Source organism: Megalobrama amblycephala, linkage group LG20 (assembly GCF_018812025.1).
Source record: "Megalobrama amblycephala isolate DHTTF-2021 linkage group LG20, ASM1881202v1, whole genome shotgun sequence".
In the NCBI taxonomy this organism is placed as follows: domain Eukaryota; kingdom Metazoa; phylum Chordata; class Actinopteri; order Cypriniformes; family Xenocyprididae; genus Megalobrama; species Megalobrama amblycephala.
In genome coordinates this window covers 875803-894341 of record NC_063063.1, presented here as the reverse complement: position 1 = coordinate 894341, position 18539 = coordinate 875803, and the positions used below count along the sequence as shown (strand labels likewise).

The 18539-nt window shown below is 40.3% G+C and overlaps 1 protein-coding gene across 4 annotated transcripts in view; it reads left to right on the top strand.

The window, feature by feature from the left end:
• The window catches only part of abcc3 (ATP-binding cassette, sub-family C (CFTR/MRP), member 3), an 83164-nt gene that overhangs the window by 23825 nt on the left and 40800 nt on the right, over nucleotides 1-18539 (top strand). For all 4 annotated transcript variants that reach the window (XM_048171627.1, XM_048171628.1, XM_048171629.1 and 1 more), the window contains exons 2-10: nucleotides 295-468; nucleotides 601-726; nucleotides 4598-4735; nucleotides 6208-6333; nucleotides 6571-6632; nucleotides 7181-7312; nucleotides 9698-9925; nucleotides 11007-11184; nucleotides 18141-18302. In XM_048171627.1, the coding sequence (XP_048027584.1) occupies nucleotides 295-468; nucleotides 601-726; nucleotides 4598-4735; nucleotides 6208-6333; nucleotides 6571-6632; nucleotides 7181-7312; nucleotides 9698-9925; nucleotides 11007-11184; nucleotides 18141-18302 (1326 nt within the window). The remainder of the gene's footprint in view (nucleotides 1-294; nucleotides 469-600; nucleotides 727-4597; nucleotides 4736-6207; nucleotides 6334-6570; nucleotides 6633-7180; nucleotides 7313-9697; nucleotides 9926-11006; nucleotides 11185-18140; nucleotides 18303-18539) is intronic.

Sequence of the window (18539 nt, the reverse complement as noted above, 5' to 3'; positions counted from 1 at the left end):
ATACTTTCAATTTTTTTTCTTGCGATAAAGAGCTATATAATTAAAAATGAATTAAAACATAGTTACATAAATAAAAAAGACCCCTAAAATGTTCAATATATGAAGCACCTGATGGAACCCCTGAAGGTTCAAATGTTGGACACACTGTATTTTGTTCTGAAATCACATAGACACATTTACAGCTCCTGCTGCTTGTGCTGCATATGGAATCATCAATCATGTTGTTTGCGAAGCGTAAATCTGAATTCATGTTCATGATGTTAAGCACGCTGTTTTCTTCTGTTCCCACAACAGCCGAACCTCACGCTGCACTCAGACCGGCCTGACCTCCCAGAATGCTTTCAGCTGTCAGTCCTGCCATGGGCTCCCTGCATCTACCTGTGGGCGGTGTCGCCTCTCTACATCCTCTACCTCAAGAGGAACAGCAGAGGCTACATCATGATGTCTATATTAAACAGAATCAAAACGGTAAGAGATGTGAGCGTTACTGCAAGAACGTACCTTGCCAGAAATTTCTAAGAATGTTCCCTGTTAGCTGGAAATGCATGTGTTTATTCTCTGTTATCTGTTTGTAATGATTCATTATATTTATGTGTGCAGGTTCTTGGCTTGATATTGTGGATAGTATGCTGGACAGATCTGTTTTCTTCATTTCATGAGATGAACCAGAATCAACCTAAACCCCCAATATATTTTGTTACACCTTTAATAGTCGGCATGACAATGGTAAGTGACAACAGCTGCTGAATATGTTCCTTTTGTTCCTTAAAATCATTTTCAATGAGCTTTCAAACCTCGAAAATTCCTTCGCAGTCCTTCAGCTGCAACAATGACTTATTATCATCACATTTCAGCGTGAATTGTTTTGTGAATCTGTGTCAGTGTAATTCAGAGGTCAGCGTTCACTTTCATAAATGCACCGCGGGAAAAAATCTGACCACTTAATTAAAAGGGTGTGGATAGTGGTTATGAAAATGTCTTGGTGTTTTAACCTCCGTTCCCTGATAGAGGAAACAAAAAGCTGCATCGAATTACTAACACTAGGTGTCCTTCTTGGGAGCCCCAAACACCTCTGACGTATTCAGAAAAGTGTAATTTGCATGCTCCACTCATTCAGGTTTGTGCTGAGGATCCGAGACGGCGTCTCGACCATTTCAGCGGGCAGTTCAGAGTTGTGGCATGAGGGACACAAAGTCTCATTCTATCAGGGAACGGAGGTTACAATAGTAACCAAGACGTTCTTTATCTGACGGTCACTTCGACGTTGTGTCGAATTACCGACATTAGGGATCCCTATGTTAAACGCCACAACCAGCTGAACTGTGTTACGAGTTTTGGTGCAGATGCAAACAGGCTCTTGCATTCCAAGTAGCAAGTGCATTCATGCCATCACACAACCTTCCCAATGCCTAGGATGTGACCCAGAGTCTCCTTATCTAAGGGGACTTGTCCTCACAGAGGGAATAGGTCACTTCAGCCGTAGATGACCTTTTGTTTTTGCTTACAGCTGAGCACACCTGGTTGTTTATGTTGGGAAAGTGTTCTGTTTCTCTGCCGAAACTTTGGAGACCACATCCTACCCAAAGGAGAGGTTAGAATGTGGAGAGTACATCCTAGGCACTCACCTGATGGGAAGTACTACATTGGGAGGAAGCTCCACCTAAAAAGGGAGAGACTACCGGCCACGACGACTAGCGATGGAGCAAGGCTCCATCCAGTAAATACCTCATATGGGATCACCGTTAGGGAATCAGAGCACTTAACCCAAGGGCTCACCTGAAAAGTGGCGTACCAGGAGTACTGGGCCTGGCAGTAAATTCTTCTGCCTAACTTGGCCACCAATGAGTGCTTGGATGTAGAAAAAGGCATCCTGGGTTTACCAGACATGGGAAACTCACTTGGACAACAAAGCACACATTATCACCTCAGAGAGGGGAAAGGTGCTAAATGCAAGTGCTGCACCTATCCAGTTGTCTGGGTTTTACCTATTAGTACCCAAGACTCGAGAAGAAATTCGCTCTACATGGAGATTATAGAATCTCGTGAAAGTGTTGGGTGTATCCCAGTCTGCGGCTCTGCAGATGTCTGCCAACAAGGCATCATTCACTAAAGCTGAAGAGGTTGTGATGTCCATGGTGGAGTGAGCTCTCACTCCCTTGGTAAGACAGGAGAATGGCATCCACAATCCATTCTTTGTTTGGAGACAGGCATATGCACAAAGCACGCACCGGGCACAACAGAGACAGGGCTGGGTCTCCCTCATTAGGAGGCTCACTTGCAAGGTCATCACTTAATCCCTGAAAGGGAACTTTGGACATATAGCCGGACCGAGGTCTCAAGTCTTCTCCAAGAGGGCACTGAGCTCAACTGACTGTAAGGGCTCAAATGGATCTCTCTGTAGGGCCTGTAAGACCAAGGAGAGATCCAAACAGGGGATGAGGCGTGATCTTGGAGGATCTAAACTCCGTGCACCTCTCAGGAACCTAATATTTAGGTTGTGCTTCCTCAGAGACCTGCCACCCACAGTGAAGGACAAGCACTTCTCTTGGAAGAGGGAAAGCGGAAAGAGGGACCCAATGCCACATCTTCATGGGTCTTCACCTCAGAAAGAACACCTTGTAGCAAAAAGGTGCCACTTCAAGGCATATAGTTGCCTTGTAGAGTTGCCTGAGTGATTGCATCACCACTGGTGATAGCCCTCTTAAAGAGATAGTTCACCCAAAAATGAAAATTATTCCATGATTTACTCACCCTCAAGGCATCGTAGGTGTGACTATCTTATTTCAGACGAACACAATCAAAGATACATTTAAACATACCCTTGCTCCTCCAAGCTTTATAATGGTTGTGAATGGGGGCCGCATTTTGAAGCCAAAAACATTCTATCCATTCATCATAAAAGTAATCCAAACGACTCCAGGTGGTTAATAAAGGCCTCCTGAAGTAAAGCGAAGGGTTTTTGTTTTAGAAAAATATCCATATTTAAAACTTTATTAACTATAATAATTGCAGACAGCCGTACACATCGATTTGCAGTGGAAGAGCGACCTCTGACCCGACGCATGATGCAATGATGAACGCGGAAGCGCAGAGGTTAGAGCAAAACAAAACACCAGTTACGAAGTCTAAAATAATCATTTTTAAAGAGAAATGTTGGATGATTTCAATATAAGAGAAGAGGAGCTTGAGTTTGTTGCCCAGCCCTATTTGTTTGAACCGCGAGAGGCATCTAAGCATCCTGCGTCATACATCGCATCACGGGTTGCTCTATTTGTACGGTCGTCTGGCGGAAGCTAGTTATTTGAATTTAGAAAGTTTTAAATATGGATGTTTTTCTTACAAAAACACATTACTTTGCTTCAGAAGGCCTTTATTAACCCTCTGAAGCTGTATGGATTATTTTTATGATGGATGGACGCCTCTTTTTGGAGGAGCAAGGATATTTTTAGATATATCTCCGACTGTGTTTGTCTGAAAGAAGATAGTCATAGGATGGTTTGAGGGTGAGTAAATCATGGGATAATTTTCATTTTTGGGTGAACTATACCTTTAATTCCTCCCTGTCCCGTCCAAGGACCAGTCATGGAAGTTCCAGAGGTCTGGGCATGGGTGTCAAATTGTGCCCTGCCCTTGAGAAAGAGGATTCGCCTGGAAGGGCTCCGAGAACCAAGTCTGGTTGGGCCAGTATGGCACAACCATTAGGACATCCTCCCTGATCTTGCACAATGTCTGTGCAATGAACCCAGATGACTCAGCCTCGGAAAGCATAAGCCCATCATCCTCTCAAGCCCCGAATGAGAAATTAAGTTCACCCTCAGGTGAACCGCCTAACTCATCCAGAAACTCAACCGGGGGACTTGAGCATTCTGAGGAACGGGAGACTTGTGGGGATTCAATCGGCTGAAGCTCTCCCATTGTAACTCATTAGTTAGGTCATGACTGCAACATTCCCATGGCCATTCTCTCGCAGTGAGAGCACGAACCATCCACAAATGCAGTCTCAGCGTGAGCTCGGCCCAGGCATTCAAGACAGCAATCGTGGCCATCCGAGGGAGAGAGAAATCGCCCACTCCCAGAAGGACATGGCTGAAATGACATCTTTAAAAAGACGTGATCTGCCATGAAGCTCTTTCAGAGGAGTTTGCTTATTTTGCAAGGAAATGGCCTCTTTCAGACCGCCGCTGAAGCACCCAGGGGACCTCCTCGCACTTATCTGTGCACCCGAGAGAGATGAATGCTGAATGTGTCCAGTAGCGTGTGGAGGTGAATGGATTCCCTTCTCTTTGCATGAGACGCGATGCTTCAGCTCCTGTGCACCTGCCTTTAATCAAGACATTTGCGGGTCAAATTGACCTGCTAACATCACATAGACATTGCAAGTGTATTCAGGACCCTAAATGAGAAATGGGGGTCAAATTTACCGGGTCAAATTGACTCGAAACACTATACTAACCTTATAAGTGGACTTGAAGGGAAAAATTAAATAGCCTAATAAAATGCATGATATGACTCCATTAATAGAGTTTGGATGGACTGTGCAAAGTCTGTGCAATCTCTGCTCAGAAGGTCTTGTAAAACATACTTTTCTCTGTTCCAGTTGTTAGCCACGTTCCTGATCCAGTTTGAGAGGCTGAAAGGAGTGCAGTCGTCCGGTGTGCTCTTCATATTTTGGACGATCTCAGTGTTGTGTGCCATTGTGCCTTTCCGGTCCAAAATCATGCATGCCAATCAAGAGGTCAGTGCCGCCCACCCCTGAAAACCCCACTAGCACATTCATTTTAAGTATATATTCTAGTAGAGCACTTTGTTTCTGTCTAACCATGTAAATTGTTCATCTCTCAGTAATGTCTGACTCTCTCCACCTTCTGCACTTTTTCCTCCTGTTTTAATTTTCACATGCATCTTTTGACCTACATGTTCAGCTTTTTTCAGCTCTGAGAGGAGTTCAGTTAAGGGCACGAGTGTTTTGAGAGAATAGTGCTGCTGTTGTTCCTAAAACCTGCTTCAAGACAGCTTATCTAACTCACAGAGCAACAAACATAGCTTAAGGCTGTCGCTCCACTAGCTGCTGCTTTTCAAGTCAAATAAATCTGATTCTTGCTCCTGGTTATAACAAATGCCATCTGATTTTGAATTTTGAATAATATCATTTATGCACTGACATGCATAGTTTTCGTCATTGCATTCAAATGAATACATATTTATTCACTTCATGCATCCCTGGGAATTGAACCCATGAACTGAAGCAGAAACAGAATCAAGTAAATATTATATATTAGACATAAAATATATATAATAATATTAATATTGTTTGTGCATGTTGTGCATTTAAAATGTACATATATATTAAAATTTAAAAATGTTAATATTGTTTGTGCATGTTGTGCATTTACATTTTTCATATATATAAATTTAATAATATTGTTTGTGCATGTTGTGCATTTAAAATATTCAGATATATTAATTTAATATTATTAATTTGTTCGTGCATGTTGTGCATTTAAATTTTTTCGTATATATAACTTTAATAATATTGTTTGTGCATGTTGTGCATTTAAAATATTCAGATATATTAATTTAATATTATTAATTTGTTTGTGCATGGTGTGCATTTAATTTTTTCATAAATATTAATTTAATATTATTAATTTGTTTGTGCATGTTGTGCATGTACATTTTTCATATATAGTAATTTAATAATATTAATATTGTTTGTGCATGTTATGAATCTATATTTTTCAGATATAATAATTTAATTGTATTAATATTGTTTGTGCATGTTGTGCATTTAAAATTTTTAGATGTTTTAATTTAATTTAATTAATATTATTTATGCATGCTGTGTATTTAATCACCTTGTGTTTTTTTTTATTTAGATTAATTAATTAATTAATTTCTTAATGTAATTTTTCAATGTTAAAATACTTTCTGCTAAGCTTAATGAGGACATATCGAGACCCTGTGACACTGTTCAGATTGGCGTGACCGATGGCGTGAGTCTGGGGGGAATGTCCAATGAACAGCTGGACAATGCCTGAGCTTTGTCAAACATCTTAAAAATCAAATAAAAACTAGATATCTCAGATATATCTGCTCATAAAAAGCAGGATTTAGTGGAATAAGGACTCGTTCAGGGCTCCGGGCGTTTTTGATGTGGCATGTAGAGATGTTAAGATTAGTTGATAAAGCAGCATTCTCTGTTTTCAGAATGGGGTCGGTGACAAGCTGAGGTTCACAACGTTCTACATTTACTTCGGCCTCACCCTGCTTGAACTTATCCTGTCATGCTTCAATGAAAAGCCTCCTCTCTTCTCCAGCGTGGCCACAGATCCTGTAAGTGCATGTGTGTGTGTGTTGTATCTACTCAAAGGCCAGAAAAATATCAAGAAAGGCCAGCAGTAACCGTCACGCCTTCATCAATAGGAACATGTCATCAAAGACTGAATAAAAGAAGGATTTAGTACCACAAACACTGGATTATTGAATTCAAGATCAATGCACGTTAGAAAGGTAATCGAAAGGTCAGAACAACAAACTAAAGTGCCTGTGTTTTTTCTATTGCTTTTCCAGAATGTATGTCCAGAAACAACTGCTGGATTCCTCTCAAAAATGACCTTTTGGTGGTTTACAAGGTGAGTGTCAGAAACAAACTTTGGGGAAACACACATAGGTTTGTTTCACCAGGTCATCCGAGAACTTTTCGCCTACTGTTTTATGAATACTATGAATTCAAACATACTACTCGGCTCACATACTGTTTTATGCATACTATATAGTATGGAAGTAGGCATATTCAGACGCAGCAGGAATGTTCATTTTTGGATGAACTGTCTCTTTAACTCAACATAAACATCAAAAATAAAAAGTAAATAAAACACTGGATTGCACAATGCCAACTTTCCCAGCTAACATAAATATGTTTTAAGAACGTTTTGCTAATGTTTCCATTAAGTTATGAAAACATTCTTTCGGAATGATGTTCAAAACGTCTAAAAATGTTACGTGAATGATGTGTTTGTGCTATCGTTTTGAGAACATCATTAAAGACTAAATAACTTTGAATGAACTTTTTATTATTGTTACTGGAAGAATATTTGTTCAGTATATATTGTTATAGAACGTTCCCTGTTCGCTGCTGTTTTAAGATGTCAGCGTCAGATATTTTGTTTCTGCTCTACAGCATGGCTATCAAAGGCTACAAATCACCGCTGGAGAATAAAGACCTCTGGTCCCTGAACAAGCAGGACAGTTCAGAGTTGGTGGTTCCCAATCTGCTCAACGAATGGGAGGTGGAGAAATCCAAAGCGCAGAGGTACGCTTTCAAACAATTTGAACAAGAGCCAGTCTCGCATCTAAGTCAGTTATTCAATGCAAAGATTTTCAGTTTTTTTGTTGCAAGATTTTTAGAATCAGAATCACAATGCAAGAGTTAAATGGGTCTGCTTGATGATTTACACTCCAATTTACATTCCATTCAGGGCTTGCTTTATTTGATTGAGCCTGTTCAAACACTTCATGAAATGCAGGATAAACCACTGTTGGCTTGTGACGTAATGTAAAAACAAAAAATATTCCAGTTTCATGAGCAGAGACAAGTAAAAAGTGAGCCTGAAGAGTGTAAACACTCAAAAACAGCAAACAACTGCCAATGAGCTAGTGACCACACTGGGTGTTCTGGGTGGTTGCTAAGGTGTTTCTAAGGTGTTTCTTGGTAGTTCTAGTTGGGTCATTGCTAGGTTGTTGCTATGGTATTGTGGGTGGTTGCTAGGGTTTTGCTATACAGTTGCTAGGGTGTTGCTGTGCAGTTGCTAGGCTATTCTGGGTGGTTAATAGGGTGTTGCTATGCAGTTGCTAGGGTGTTGTGGTTGGTTGCTTTGGTATTGTGGGTGGTTGACACTAGAGTGTTGCTATGATGTGCTAGGGTGTTCTGGGTAGTTTCTATGGTGTTGTTATGCAGTTCCTAGTCTACTCCGGGTGGTTGCTAGGATGTTGCTATGGTATTTTGGGTGGTTGTCAAAGTGTTCATGGTCATTACCAGGGTTTTGCTATGCTGCTGCTTGCTAGGGTGTTCGGCGTGGTTGCTAGGGTGTTTCTATGGACTGTGGGTGGTTGCTACGTGTTTCTATGGTATTACGGGTGGTTGCTTGGGTGTTTTGTATTGTAGCCATTTTGGTGTTGCTATGCAGTTACCAAGCTATTCTGGGTGGTTTGTTAGTGTGTTGCTATGCAGTTGCTAAGGTGTTCTGGTTGGTTGCTATAGTATTGTGGGCAGTTGCCACTAGGGTGTTTTTATGCTAGGGTGTTCTGGGTGGTTGCTAGGGTGTTGATATCCTGTTGCTAGTGACTATTCAGGGTGGTTACTAGGTGGTTGTTATGGTGTTGCTATGCAGGTAATTGAGTGTTCTGAATGTTGCAAGGGTGTTGCTATGTTACTAGGGTGTTATGGGTGGTTGCTAGGTTTTTTCCAGGGTGTTGCTATGCGATTCCTAGGCTATTCTGGGTGGTTGTTAGTGTGTTGCTATGCAGTTGCTAATGTGTTCTGGGTGGTTGCTAGGGTGTTGATTTTCTGTTGCTAATTTGTTCTGGGTGGTTGCAAGGTGGTTTCTAGAGTGTTGCTATGCGGCTTCTAGGCTATTCTGGGTGGTTGTTAAGGTGTTGCTATGCAGTTGCTAGATTCTTCTGGGTGGTTGCTATGGTAATGTGCACCCACATTACTGCTCAGATGTTGCTGTGGAGTTATTAGGTTGTTCTGGATGGTTGCTAGGGTGTTGCTATGCAGTTCCTAGACTATTCTTAGTGGTTGCTAGGGTGTTGATGTCCTGTTGCTAGTGACTATTCAGGGTGGTTAGTTACTAGGTGGTTGTTAGGGTGTTGCTATGCAGTTACTAGTGTGTTATGGGTGGTTGCTAGGTGTTTTCCAGGGTGTTGCTATATGGTTCCTAGGCTATTCTGGGTGGTTGTTAGTGTGTTGCTATGCAGTTGCTAAGGTGTTCTGGGTGGTTTCTAGGGTGTTGATATTCTGTTGCTAATTTGATCTGAGTGGTTACTAGGTGGTTGTTAGGGTGTTGCTATGCAGATGCTTGAGTGTTCTGAATGTTGCAAGGGTGTTGCTATGCAGCTGCTAGGGTGTTCTGGGTGGTTGCAAGGTGGTTTATAGAGTGTTGCTATGTGGCTTGTAGGCTATTCTGGGTAGTGCTAAGGTGTTGCTATGCAGTTGCTAGTTTCTTCTGGGTCGTTGCTATGGTAATGTAGGTGGTTACTGCTCAGATGTTGTTATAGAGTTATTAGGTTGTTCTGGGTGGTTGCTAGGCTGTTGCTATGCAGTTCCTAGGCTATTCTGAGTGTTTGCTAGCGTTTTTCTATGCAGTTGGTAGGGTGTTTTCACAGGCAACCACAACGCACTATTTGAAACAATGTGAATTTTGTGATTTTTGCGATTCTTTTTGGTGCCACTAGTGCAGAATGACACATTTCACCTATAACTTCAGTTAGCCAAGTTTCAACTTTTCTCTCAAGTATGAATGTAATTTCATTTCCCAAAACGAATGCATTTACGCATTCAGCAGATGCTTTTATCCGAACATTGCATTCAAGCTGTTCATCTTTTTCATGCCAATCACCATGCACTACTGTTTGAGCTCCTGATAGATGATCAAAAGAGTCATTTTAACCTCTTTGAGTTGATTTTTCTGTGCAGCGAACAGAGTGTGAAGGAGCAGGCCACATTTACAAAAACAGGCGCTGAAACCAACCACGTGGGTGGCGGTCCTGAGGAGGCGGAGGTTCTGCTGTCCAAACAAAAAGAGTCCCGAAAGCCCTCCTTCCTGTGGGCCCTGCTCCGAGCCTTTGGGCCCTACTTCCTCATTGGCTCCGCTTTCAAACTACTGCAGGATCTCATTACCTTCGTCAACCCACAGCTCCTCAGGTGAAGCCCGATGCCGTCTCAGTCACAGGCAGAGAGGAACTCTATAGCTGTAATTAGTTAGGATTTTACGATAGGGAAGGTTGTAACATCATACACAGCACAGCAATCTGTCATTGCCCAGAAAGCTGCCAGGAAATGATGTTTAATCATCTACTAGTTCTCTGATTTATAGCAGATATTCACAGGGTTGTAATGAGCTGCTGTTTTCTTTAATGTAATATAGTGATCCATAATGAAGATGTTAAAGGGATAGTTCACCCAAAAATGAAAATTCAATTATCATTTGTTAACTTTATGTCGTTCCAAACCTGTATGACATTCTTTAAGACAACAGATGTAACTGGAGACAGTCTGATAATGACAGACACAATAGCTGTTCTGTTCCTTTAACATTTACCTACAAATGGGTTTTATTACACGCATGGATTTATTTTGGTTATTTATTATGGGCAGAACAAACATGAAACACACTGATGAGTTGGAAGGCATTATATTTTAATATTTTTAATTATATTTTTTTCCATAGAACCTTGTAAAATCATTTGCATGATGTTTTGCTTTCACCACCTATGCTATTCATACAGTCTGCCCATGTTTTACAATGCAAACTCAATGCAAATATGTTTTGAATCAGACAGCTGAAGGTTTTGAATGCTCCATTTATTTGATCAAAAATAACGTGAAAACAGTAATGGTAGTGTATCGTGGTTTCTACAAAAATCTGAAGCAGCACAACATTGATAACAATCATAAATGTTTCTTGAGCAGCAAATCATCATATTAGGATGATTTCTGAAGGATCATGTGACACTGAAGACTGGAGTAATGATGCTGAAAATTCAGCTTTGATCACAGGAATAAATTACACTTTACTATATATTCACATAGAAAACAGCTGATTTACATTGGAATAATATTTCACAATTTCGACTGTATTTTGCAGCCTTGGTGAGCATAAGAGACTTCTTTCGAAAACATGAAAAAATTGTAATTATTCCAAACTTCTGTCTGGAAACCACATTGCAAGAAAGGAACAATCCACAGTGGTGAGGTTTCAAAGTGATTCTCCTTTCATTGCCAGGATGTTGATTGACTTCACCAAAGACAAGCACGCCCCGTTGTGGTGGGGTTACGCGCTGGCGTTCCTGATGTTCGGCACTTCCCTCTTACAGACCCTCATCCTGCATCAGCACTTTCAGTACTGCTTTGTCACAGGCATGAGGCTTCGCAGTGGGATCATCGGAGCCATCTACAGGAAGGTACAAACTAGTGTCTCCCTGCAAAATTAGACTCGCTTAGACCAGTATGCAATATGTGTATGTAACAAACATATGTTGTAAGAACATTTTGCTGACGTTCCCATTAAGTATGAAAAAAACATTATTTCGGAATGTTCTCTGAACGTTCAAAAACGTCCAGTTTTTTAAAATGTTTTTAAAGTGTTATATGAACGTTCCATTTTGGAATCATTATGGGAATGTTACTTTTGAATGTTCTCTGAACGTTCCGAAACAAGTTTTAACATTTAAAAAACAGGCCAACATCTAACTAAAACATAAAAAAAAAAAAAAAAAACATTTCCATGAACAATATATAAATAACGTTTTTGTGCTAACGTTTTGAGAACATCATTAAAGACCAGATAACTCTAATAACATTACTGGAAGAGTGTTTGTTCATAACTCTTTCCCTGTTAGCTGGGGATGCATTTCTTTCTTCTGCGCAAAACAATATCTCAAATATCTCTGTTTTTTGGGGGGGTTTTTTGTCCACACAATGGGATCCTTGTTCTTCAAAATATCCTATTTTGTGTTATGCAAGACATAAATGCATACTACTCTGCATGCAAATATATCATACGTGACGACAGAAGAGGAAACACATTTTTTGAGAGTTCATTGTACTAGAAATTGCTGTACTATTACAGGTTTGACCGTTTATTATGATAAATGTAGTTCGGTTCACAAAAGGCATGTCTGGGAAAGTGCGTTCAGCCCCAATGAAAACTGATACTTGAGATTATATCAACAGTAACTTGCACTTGAATATGTTATTCCTGTTATGACTATATTGCTGTGATTGTCAGAAGCAAGAGTTACATTTACAATATAAACATTAAACCTTCTGACCAATGTCATGAGTGTTCTCTAATACAAACTAAATGCTAAAAACAAGCTTATTCTTTGTGATTGTACAGTTAGGAAGCAGTTATAAATGGCTGCCTATCATTTTAATTTTTATTTGTGCTCTCAATTTAATATGTAAAAAGGGTTAGTTCACCCAAAAATTAAAATTCTGTCATTAATTCCTCACCCTCATGTCGTTCCACACACATAAGACCTTCATTCATCTTCAGAACACAAATTAAGATATTTTTGATGAAATCCGATGGCTCAGTGAGGCCTGCATTGACAGCAAGATAATTTACACTTTCAAATGCCCAGAAAGCTACTAAAGGCATATTTAAAACAGTCATGTGACTACAGTGGTTCAACCTTAATGTTGTAAAGCGACGAAAATACTTTTTGTGCGCCAAATATAACAAAATAGTGACTTTATTCAACAATATCTAGTGATGGGTGATTTCAAAACACTGCTTCATGAAGATTTATGAATCTTTTGTTTCGAATCAGTGGTTCAGAGTGCCAAAATCACATGAAGTGTTTTGAAATTTCAATACTTCACGTGACTTTAGCAGTTTGATACGCCCTCCGAACAACTGATTCGAAACAAAAGATTTTGTTTTTAACCCAGCATGTAGATTTGTGCATCATCAGCATAACTGTGGAAATTAAGACCATGATCCCAGAGGAAACATGTAGATTAAAAACAGAAGTGGACCAAGAACAGATCCTTGAGGTACTCCACGGGAAACAGTGACAGAATGAGATTTGTGTTTATTAATGCTAATGAATTGTTGCCTGTCTGGGAGATATGAGTTTAGCCACTGAAGGACAGTTCCTGTAATGTCGATAGCAGACAAACGAGATAGGAGTACAGAATGGCAAATGATATAAAAAGCTGCGCTCAGGTCCAAGAGGATCAGAAGGCTGAGGACGCCAGTATCAGAGCCAAAGAGGAGGTCACTCACTACTCTTAGAAGAGGAGAGGACGAAAGCCAGACTTGTTATTGTCCAAATGGGACTGTAGTTGTGTGGTGACCACCTTTTCTAAGACTTTAGACTAAAAGGGAAGGTTGGATATTGGTCTAAAGTTACTGAAGACTGTGTCATCGAAGCCAGGTTTTTTGAGTACCAGGGTGACCTCAGCTATTTTTAGTCCAGGGTGTCGACAGCATGACAATGCGTTTATACAAGTTCAACAGCATGAGTCGCAGCTACAGACGGACAGTGATTTGATAATAATCCAGCCATTGTGTCATTCTGCCATGTGGGCCCTGCTCTACTGCTCTAATGAGTAAAAGCAAAAGAATAGTAGAGGGATTTCAGTTGTCTTAGGTGTGGTAGGCGTTACGGCATGTTCATACACATTTGTGCACTTTTACCCAGAGCGGTGTCATACTTATATGGCTGTTACACATTCAAGTATGTCTGTCTGACGCCAGCAATATCCCTTGAATTGTAAAAGCAAATAATGTGCTTTGTCGTGGATGTTGCATTAGAAGAAGCTTTGAAATGCATCAGTAGGTGTCACTACTTTAATATATGCTATGATACTGAAGGACTACCATGTTCATGTAGTAAGGGAACGTTCTCAGAACGTTGTGGCAAGGTTGTCTCAAACATTCTTTCAGTAACATTGAACGTTTAATCAGAGTTATAATGTTCTCAAAACATTAACACAAAAACGCTATTCATTCACTTTAAAAAATTGGGTTGAAAATGGACAAACCCAGTGATTGGGTTGTTTTAACCCAGCAGTTGGGTTAAATGTTTGCCTAATGTGCTGGGCAGTTTTATTTAACTATTGTTTAAAAATTACTATATGGCTGGGTTAAAAATGAACCCAAAATATGTTGGAAATAAAAAATCAGACACATAATTACTAGAGGAAATAATAATCAAAAGGTGAACATTTATTAATAAGCAATTTAATAAATGTTTATTGCTTAATTATTATGCATTAAACGTATTAATACATGTTCATTTATTAAACATATTATTATTAAATGTTAATTTCCAGCATACTTTGGGTTCATTTTAAGCAAGAAATACAGTAAATTTTAAACTATAGTTGAGTTAAATTAAACTACCCAGCAGGTTGGACAAACATTTAAAACAATCGCTGGATTAAAACAACTCAATCGCTAAATTAAAACAACCCAATCACTGGATTAAAACAACCCAACCGCTGGGTTAAAACAACTCAATCGCTGGGTCAAAACAACCCAACCGCTGGGTTAAAACAACTCAATCGCTGGGTTAAAACAACTCAATCACTGGATTAAAACATCCCAATCGCTGGGTTAAAACAACTCAATCGCTAAATTAAAACAACCCAATCACTGGGTTAAAACAACTCAATCGCTGGGTCAAAACAACCCAACCGCTGGGTTAAAACAACTCAATCGCTGGGTTAAAACAACTCAATCACTGGATTAAAACATCCCAATCGCTGGGTTAAAACAACTCAATCGCTAAATTAAAACAACCCAACCGCTGGGTTAAAACAACTCAATCGCTGGGTCAAAACAACCCAACCGCTGGGTTAAAACAACTCAATCGCTGGGTTAAAACAACTCAATCACTGGATTAAAACATCCCAATCGCTGGGTTAAAACAACTCAATCGCTAAATTAAAACAACCCAACCGCTGGGTTAAAACAACTCAATCGCTGGGTTAAAACAACTCAATCACTGGATTAAAACATCCCAATCGCTGGGTTAAAACAACTCAATCGCTAAATTAAAACAACCCAATCACTGGGTTAAAACAACTCAATCGCTGGGTTAAAACAACCCAACCGCTGGGTTAAAACAACTCAATCGCTAAATTAAAACAACCCAACCGCTGGGTTAAAACAACTCAATCGCTGGGTTAAAACAACCCAATCGCTGGATTAAAACAACTCAATCGCTAAATTAAAACAACCCAACCGCTGGGTTAAAACAACTCAATCGCTGGGTTAAAACAACCCAACCGCTGGGTTAAAACAACTCAATCACTGGATTAAAACATCCCAATCGCTGGGTTAAAACAACTCAAGCGCTAAATTAAAACAACCCAATCACTGGGTTAAAACAACTCAATCGCTGGGTTAAAACAACCCAACCGCTGGGTTAAAACAACTCAATCGCTAAATTAAAACAACCCAACCGCTGGGTTAAAACAACTCAATCGCTGGGTTAAAACAACCCAATCGCTGGATTAAAACAACTCAATCGCTAAATTAAAACAACCCATCCGCTGGGTTAAAACAACTCAATCGCTGGGTTAAAACAACCCAACCGCTGGGTTAAAACAACTCAATCGCTAAATTAAAACAACCCAACCGCTGGGTTAAAACAACTCAATCGCTGGGTTAAAACAACCCAATCGCTGGATTAAAACAACTCAATCGCTAAATTAAAACAACCCAACCGCTGGGTTAAAACAACTCAATCGCTGGGTTAAAACAACCCAACCGCTGGGTTAAAACAACTCAATCGCTGGATTAAAACATCTCAATCGCTAAATTAAAACAACCCAATCGCTGGATTAAAACAACTCAATCGCTAAATTAAAACAACCCAATCACTGGATTAAAACAACCCAACCGCTGGGTTAAAACAACTCAATCGCTGGGTTAAAACAACCCAACCGCTGGGTTAAAACAACTCAATCGCTGGATTAAAACATCTCAATCGCTAAATTAAAACAACCCAACCGCTGGGTTAAAACAACTCAATCGCTGGGTTAAAACAACTCAATCGCTAAATTAAAACAACCCAACCGCTGGGTTAAAACAACTCAATCGCTGGGTTAAAACAACCCAATCGCTGGATTAAAACAACTCAATCGCTAAATTAAAACAACCCAACCGCTGGGTTAAAACAACTCAATCGCTGGGTTAAAACAACCCAACCGCTGGGTTAAAACAACTCAATCGCTGGGTTAAAACAACTCAATCACTGGATTAAAACATCCCAATCGCTGGGTTAAAACAACTCAATCGCTAAATTAAAACAACCCAATCACTGGATTAAAACAACCCAACCGCTGGGTTAAAACAACTCAATCGCTGGGTTAAAACAACCCAACCGCTAGATTAAAACAACCCAACCGCTGGGTCAAAACGACTCAATCACTGGATTAAAACATCCCATTCGCTGGGTTAAAACAACTCAATCGCTGGGTTAAAACAACTCAATCGCTGGATTAAAACATCCCATTCGCTGGGTTAAAACAACTCAATCGCTGGGTTAAAACAACCCAATCACTGGATTAAATCAACCCAACCGCTGGGTTAAAACAACTCAATCGCTGGGTTAAACCAACCCAATCACTGGATTAAAACATCCCAACCGCTGGGTCAAAACAACCCAATCGCTGGGTCAAAACAACCCAATCACTGGATTAAAACAACCCAACCGCTGGGTTAAAACAACTCAATCGCTGGGTTAAAACATCCCAATTGCTGGGTTAAAACAACCCAATCACTGGATTAAAACAACCCAACCGCTGGGTTAAAACAACTCAATCGCTGGGTTAAAACAACCCAATCACTGGATTAAAACAACCCAACCGCTGGATTAAAACAACCCAATCACTGGATTAAAACAACCCAACCGCTGGGTTAAAACAACCCAACCGCTGGATTAAAACAACCCAATCACTGGATTAAAACAACCCAACCGCTGGGTTAAAACAACCCAATCGCTGGGTTAAAACAACCCAATCACTGGATTAAAACAACCCAACCGCTGGGTTAAAACAACCCAATCACTGGATTAAAACAACCCAACCGCTGGGTTAAAACAACTCAATCGCTAAATTAAAACAACCCAATCACTGGATTAAAACAACCCAACCGCTGGGTTAAAACAACTCAATCGCTGGGTTAAAACAACCCAACCGCTGGGTTAAAACAACCCAAACGCTGGGTTAAAACAACCCAATCACTGGATTAAAACAACCCAACCGCTGGGTTAAAACAACCCAAACGCTGGGTTAAAACAACCCAATCACTGGATTAAAACAACCCAACCGCTGGGTTAAAACAACTCAATCGCTGGATTAAAACATCCCAATCGCTGGGTTAAAACAACCCAACCGCTGGGTTAAAACAACCCAAACGCTGGGTTAAAACAACCCAATCACTGGATTAAAACAACCCAACCGCTGGGTTAAAACAACTCAATCGCTAAATTAAAACAACCCAATCACTGGATTAAAACAACCCAACCGCTGGGTTAAAACAACTCAATCGCTGGGTTAAAACAACCCAACCGCTGGGTTAAAACAACTCAATCGCTGGATTAAAACATCTCAATCGCTAGATTAAAACAACCCAACCGCTGGGTCAAAACAACTCAATCACTGGATTAAAACATCCCAATCGCTGGGTTAAAACATCCCATTCGCTGGGTTAAAACAACTCAATCGCTGGGTTAAAACAACCCAATCACTGGATTAAAACATCCCAACCGCTGGGTCAAAACAACCCAACCGCTGGGTCAAAACAACTCAATCACTGGATTAAAACATCCCAATCGCTGGGTTAAAACAACTCAATCGCTGGATTAAAACATCCCATTCGCTGGGTTAATACAACTCAATCGCTGGGTTAAAACAACCCAATCACTGGATTAAATCAACCCAACCGCTGGGTTAAAACAACTCAATCGCTGGGTTAAAACAACCCAATCACTGGATTAAAACATCCCAACCGCTGGGTCAAAACAACCCAATCGCTGGGTCAAAACAACCCAATCACTGGATTAAAACAACCCAACCACTGGGTTAAAAAACTCAATCGCTGGGTCAAAACAACCCAATCACTGGATTAAAACAACCCAACCGCTGGGTTAAAACAACTCAATCGCTGGGTTAAAACAACCCAATCACTGGATTAAAACATCCCAACCGCTGGGTCAAAACAACCCAATCGCTGGGTCAAAACAACCCAATCACTGGATTAAAACAACCCAACCACTGGGTTAAAACAACTCAATCGCTGGGTTAAAACAACCCAATCACTGGGTCAAAACAATGTTAGAAAAGTGCATGTTAGAATGTGGAAACATGTTTATCACTTTTTCATTGGCCTTCACAGTCACTAGTGATCACGAACGAGGCCAAGCGCTCGTCCACGGTGGGTGAGGTGGTCAACCTGATGTCTGTGGACGCTCAGCGCTTCATGGATCTCACCACCTTCCTGAACATGCTGTGGTCAGCGCCGCTGCAGATCATTCTGGCTCTCTTTTTCCTTTGGCAGGTAAAGCTTTTATGGATTTGAATACATTTAAATATTTCCCCTTGCTGCTTTTGATAAAAGGATAATCATATTCATACATAATGTTTCCTGAAAGATTCTGAAAGAGATGGTAAATGCACATCTAAAATCATGCATAGTTATGAGCAAAATAAATTTCCCTTTTAGGCCTTTAAAATGGAGGCTTTTTCATTTTTTCACATCGCCCCAAATTAGCCGGATGGAGCGGATGTATATCTG